At 37.7% G+C, this 6,000-nt stretch overlaps 1 protein-coding gene across 1 annotated transcript in view; it reads left to right on the top strand.

Moving 5' to 3' along the window:
• ASH1L (ash1 (absent, small, or homeotic)-like (Drosophila)) overlaps positions 1-6,000 on the top strand; it is a 329,236-nt gene that overhangs the window by 298,753 nt on the left and 24,483 nt on the right. Inside the window, exons 15-16 of the mRNA XM_006861559.1 lie at positions 1,000-1,164; positions 1,315-1,409. Coding sequence (XP_006861621.1) covers positions 1,000-1,164; positions 1,315-1,409 — 260 coding nt within the window. The remainder of the gene's footprint in view (positions 1-999; positions 1,165-1,314; positions 1,410-6,000) is intronic.

The raw sequence follows: 6,000 nt of genomic DNA, 5'->3' as shown, positions 1-6,000 counted from the left end.
TATATTGCCCCGCTCCCTAGCACCCAAGCTCTCCTGTGTCCAATCCCCATCCTGCGCTCTGCCCTCCACCCTTCCCCCCACACATCACCAACTTCCCAACAACCAACAAAGACTTCCCCCTACCCCCTTTTAGTATAATTTCTTTTTCTTAGTCTTTTACAGTAGTGGTCCTATGCAGTATTTCTCTTTTTGTGACTGACTAATTTCACTCAGCATAATGTCCTCAAGGTTCATCCATGTTATGCGGTGGCTTACCGCTTCCTTGTTATTCTTCAGTGTAGCATAATATTCCATTGTGTGTATGTACCACAATTTGTTTATCCAAGGAATGCTTGTTTTTAAAAGGCCTCCTTTTTAGGATAAATGTTGTTAAATTCCATCAAGTCAGTTCTAACTAAAGACTACTTGATCTTCCTAATTGTTATGTTTGAGCTCCTTGTTGCAGTCACTGTATCAATCCATTTTGTTGAAAGTCTTGTTGTTTTTGTTTTGTTTTCTTCTTGTTTTCTGATGACCCTCTTCTTTACCAAACATGATGTCATTTTACATGCTGATGCCTTCAAAGTATGAGACAAAGTCTCACTTTTTTCGCTTCCAAGGAGCATTCTGGCTGTACTCCTTCCAAGACAGATTTGTTTGTTTCCTGGCAGTCCACAATACTTTCGATGTTGTTCACCAGCACCACAATTCAAAGTTACTAGTGCTTCTCAGGTTTCACTTATTCTTTCAGAATCTGAATAATGAGATTGCCCAAGCATTTTTGGTCTCAAATTAGTTACTGACTCTTTTGTTCAAGAAGTCTTCCTAAAGGTCAACTTTTCCTTTTTTCTCTTTAGTGGAAACACATTTCTATTTGTTATATTCCCAATAAATTATTTTCCTCTATATGAAAATTCCTTGATTCAAGCTTACTATTAGGTGTCCAAATCCCCAGGCAAAGTCTTCTCTGAACTTGTGAGACTGCAGGTTAACAAAAATTATTCTGTTTTCCCTTCAAAGCAACTATGCAAATGTGGCTTTGAGAAGTGTCGAGGAATCATTGGAGGCAAAAGTCAACGCATGAATGGACTCGCCATCAGCAAAAGCAGCCAGCCTGTGGCCACACATAAAAAACCTGGACGGTCAAAAGAGAAGAGGAAGTCTAAGCACAAACTAAAGAAAAGGGTAAATAATGATCTCATAGCTTTCCCCCAAACAGCTGCTTACAGACAATTCTTAGAATGAAAGAATTATCAAAGGGTGACATCCCTACATTCTTACAGGTGTTTCCTGATTGAATTTATTTTTCTATAATCTGATCCACTTGTTTTTCAGAGAGGCCACCTCTCCGAGGAACCCAGTGAAAACATCAACACCCCTACAAGATTGACCCCCCAATTACAGATGAAGCCAATGTCCAATCGAGAGAGGTAAAGTAGATTTTCTTACCTGAGTCCTTTTTAAATTGTATGATTGTCTTGTCAGTTTAAAAAATCATTATACATCTGTACAAAAATCCCTACCATCATTGAGTCAACTCCGACTCCTAGTGACCTGGAATAGGGTTTCTGTGGCTGTAAATTTTTACAGGAGCAGAAAGCCTCATCTTTCTCCCGCAGAGCAGCTGGTGGGTTTGGATTTCTTACCTTTCATGTAAGCAGTCTAGTGCTACCAGGAATCCTTATATATCTATGTATTTGAGCCAAATTCTTTAATACAATCTTTGAGTTGGGGAAATCTGTGAACTTGGATGGTGAAAGAAATTGCATCTTATCATCCCTAATTTCTCATTGAAATTTAGCATTTTCTTCAAGTATGACTATAGGTCAAAAGCAAAAGAAAACATGGTATTAACAGTATCCATAATCAATGTTATAGTATTTATCACCAGTTAATATCACAGATATTTTCAAATCTGATTACAGATGTTACACATACCTTGAAATATTATGTATGCTCATCACTGGCTCAAAAGTGCTATTCTACTTGCTAGACCCTCAACTAGATCTTGTCATTTAATACATCAAGAACTAATATCGTGAATTTTAGTGTTTTGTTTTGTTTATAAAACTGTATTTCCCTTTAGTTTATTATTTGGAGGAAAAGAGTTACTGCCAGAGGGATCCATAACCCCAAATTAAGAATACCTGATTTGTTACCGTATTACCAGAACAATAAAAAGGACCACAGTAGTCATTTCTGGTCTTCCTTATATTTTAGATAAGATTTGTCCCCTGTTAGAAGTAAGTTTAGTGACTATGTCTTCTATTTTTCAGATATTTCACAACCTTTCTGAATATAAATTTCAATATCTCAGAGAGCTCATCCTCATCTATATCCTTATTGGAATTTTAGCCCCTTTAGTCACAAAAATTTTAAACTTTAGAGAAATGTAGACCATTGGTTTTCAACCTTGGCTGCACATTAGCTTGGGAAGCTGTTTAAAAAAATCCCAACACTCAGGCCACACTCCAACCCAAACCAGACCTATTGCCATCAAGTGACTTTGATTTATTAGCAACCCTGTAAGACAGAGTAGAACTATAAAGTTTCTAAGGCTTTGAGTCCTGTTGTGGCTCAGTGGATTAATACTTAAGATTGCAAAGTCATGTGAACCCTCAGGTCTGTGGTTCAAGCTCACCAGCTGCTCCTGGGTCAGAATCGACTCGACGGCACTTAAAAACAACAACAGTCTTTACAGAAGCAGGCTGCCACATCTTTCTCCCACATAGCAACTGGTGAGTTCAAAGTGCTGACCTTTTTTAGCAACCCAGCACTTAACCCACTGTGCCACCATCACCCCTAAGCCACACTCCAGACCACTTAAACCAGAATTTTCAAAGGTGGAACTCAGACATCAATAAGTAATTTTTAATGTTTTCTAGTTGATTCCTTTTTATAGTCAAGGTCAGAAACTGTAAAAAGTAGCCTGTTTAATATACTCTGTATTACTGAGACCCATAGTTTGTGGTTTATCCAACCAAGTTCACTTACATATATGTTATGGTAAGATTCAAATAATGTTATCTCCAAAATTTTGTAGGACTAGCCAAGATACACATAACTCATTTAAATTTAAATCCATATGAAAGTACTATACCTAACAGTCTGCCTAGCATGCCTATCCACATTTTAATCTCTTTTTGCATTGTCTTATCTTTGCCTTTATTTGACAGTGTAGCTCGCCTTGTCTATAGGTAATTCTGAGCCCATACGTAATGACTGGCAGCTTTAGAATGTATACAAATACTCCAAAAAACACTGCCCTTCAGGTTAGGATACCTTAATAGCCAATTTTTTGGCATCCATTCAAGTGTTCCAGTTGTTTGTGAATAATACAGAGAAATGTTTTATATTATATGAAAAATAACAAGATATAAATCTGAATATCTCAGTTATAAAAGAAATTCATTAAAATAAGATCTGAATAGAAATTCACTAAAATATTTTTAAGAGCTGTCTCCTGCTAGTGTAGTGGATTACGAGCTGGACTGCAAACCATAAGGTCAACAGTTCAAATCTACTAGCTATCCTGAGAGAGATGAGGCTTTCTGCTCCCACAAAAATGTACAGCTTCAAGAAACACTATATGGTGTCCCTGTGAGTAGGAACCGACTCAATGACACACAACCATCAACACTGGTAACAGGATTTATGGGTGAATTTTATTGTCTCCTTCCCCCGACTCCTATTTTCCATTATTCCGTAATTTTAAAGTAAAACAAAAGCATGAGAAGGAATGATCTATTGATCTTTTGTTTTTATGTTTTCAAGTTCATAGTAGTGAAAATATTCTTAGCAAGAAGCCATCTCAACATTTCTACATGTAAAGTTCAGTGACATTGACCACATTCTTCAGGATGTCATTCTCACTATCCTTTTCTAAACCATTCAAATAAACTCACTGCCCCCTAAATTAAACAAGCTCTCCTTTCCCCCATCCCTTCTACCCTTGAAAACCACTTACAATTTTTGGTTTATATGTATTGACTCATTTCACTCAGCACATTTTTAAGGTTTCTCCATGTAGTCGTATGCATTATATCTTCATTAACCCTTATGACTGTGTAGTATTCCACTTTGTTTCTACCTTTTGGTTATTATGAAAAATGCTTCAGTGAACACTGGCATACAGGTTTCTATTTGTTTTCTTGCTTTCACTTCTTCTGGTTATATATGCTTAAGATTGTTGTTGTTTTTGTTAAGTGCCATCGAGTTGGTTCCAACCCTGTGCGACCCTGTATAAGATTTCTGAGGAGCAGCTGATGAGTTTGAGCTGCCGACCTTGCAGTTCAAACGGCTTTGCAGTCTGGTACATTAACCCACAGCGCCACACCAGGACTCCACTCTAAATCATGTGGTAGTTCTATGTGCAACTTTTTGAGGAAGCACCAAACTGTTTTTCGTGGTGGCTGTATCATTTTACATTCCAACCAGAAATTGATGAGGCTCCAGTTTTTCTACAACTTCGCTAGTACCTCGTTGTTCCATTTTTTATTTTATTTTATTGTTGTTGGTTTTGTTTTAATCATCACCATTCTAATAGGGCTGAGATGGTTTCTTATTGTAGTTTTGATATGTGTGCATCTCTCTAAAGTCCTTTGATGAAAAAAAATATTTAAATTTTTATGAGATCCCGGTTATCTGTCTTACTGCTTGTGCTTTTGTGGTCATAGATTTTTGCTATTTTTATGTTTGTTTTAAAGAACAGAATTTTATTTTACTTGTTTTGTTTTTAAATTTTTTATTGTGAACTGAGTAATAAGTTTACATGGGAGAACATCTGATTTACACCATCGTTCCATTGCAGTGATTACAATCTCCTTCATGTATCATCATTCAATAGTAGTTGCTTCCATTCCCTCTGGGGTTTTTTGGGGGGCGGTGGCAGATACACAGAAAAACATTCAGGAACACATATAATAATTTAAACAACCAAAGTGCACATTTGCAAGCCTGCCTCCAGGCCGCCAGCACCCAGTCCCTCTCTTTGCTTGAATCTAGAGTCCTCAGCTGCTTCCTCTCTCCGTGTCCTCATCTCTGCCTCCATCTCTGGTATCACTGCTTCTCTGGATAGGGTCTTGCATTCCACTTGTGCTCTTCTCCCTTGAAGGCCCTAGGGTCCTCTGTTTCTGGACTATAAGATTAACTACTCCCTTGTTTTTGTTACAAAACTTCTACATTTGCAGTGGTGATAGTCGCAATTAATCATGATAACAATTACTATTGAATCATAAGAATCTTATTCCCCTCTTTTCACCAGACCCATGTAGACAAGATGAAAACTATTCAGTGGGGACTTTATCTTTCCCCACATACTCTTAAACTAAACTCCCTCTTAAAAACTTGTAAACCAGTCACTTCATGCCTTTATCACCCCCACATAACCAATGTCTAAGTTGCCTATCCCTTTCAACCCTGTATGCAGTGGGGATAGGATTGATACTTGATCTGAAGGCTCCTTCTCTCTCATTTGGTATTTTGAGCTATTACATCCATAAGTATAGGTTTAGTTCATCAAATTGTAGCAATTTATACTTGTTTCCTTTATCAAAAATTGTTTTTTATCTTGCTCTTGTCAAGTTTTGATTATCAAGGCTGATTTGTGCTATTTTTAATCCTTTAAAATATACACCCTTGGTACACTCAGGTGGTCTCTGTTGTTGTCTGCCATCAAGTCACTTCCAACTCATAGTAACACTGTATAAGGTTTTTGAGGATGGCTTGTGGATTTGAACTGCTACCAGTCCTGTGTTTATCCTATATATCCTACAGCGTCACACACAACTTAGGTGGTCACTGTTTTTGTTGTTGTTAAGTGCCGTCAAGTCAATTCCAATTCACTGTGACTTGTGTATGGTTTCTGAGGAGTGACTGGTGAGTTTGAACCTCTGACTTTGCTGTTAATAGTCCAGTGCTTATCCTTCAGCGCCACACCAGGACTCAAAGTGTGGTCAATGTTGTTGTTGTTAAGTGCCGTCAAGTCGATTCCGACCCATCGCGACCCTGTATAGGGTTTCC

The sequence above is a fragment of the Chrysochloris asiatica genome, unplaced genomic scaffold, assembly GCF_000296735.1.
Source record: "Chrysochloris asiatica unplaced genomic scaffold, ChrAsi1.0 scaffold00042, whole genome shotgun sequence".
NCBI classification, from domain to species: domain Eukaryota; kingdom Metazoa; phylum Chordata; class Mammalia; order Afrosoricida; family Chrysochloridae; genus Chrysochloris; species Chrysochloris asiatica.
Note: the sequence above shows the minus strand (reverse complement) of the source record. Positions and strands in the feature narration are given on the sequence as shown.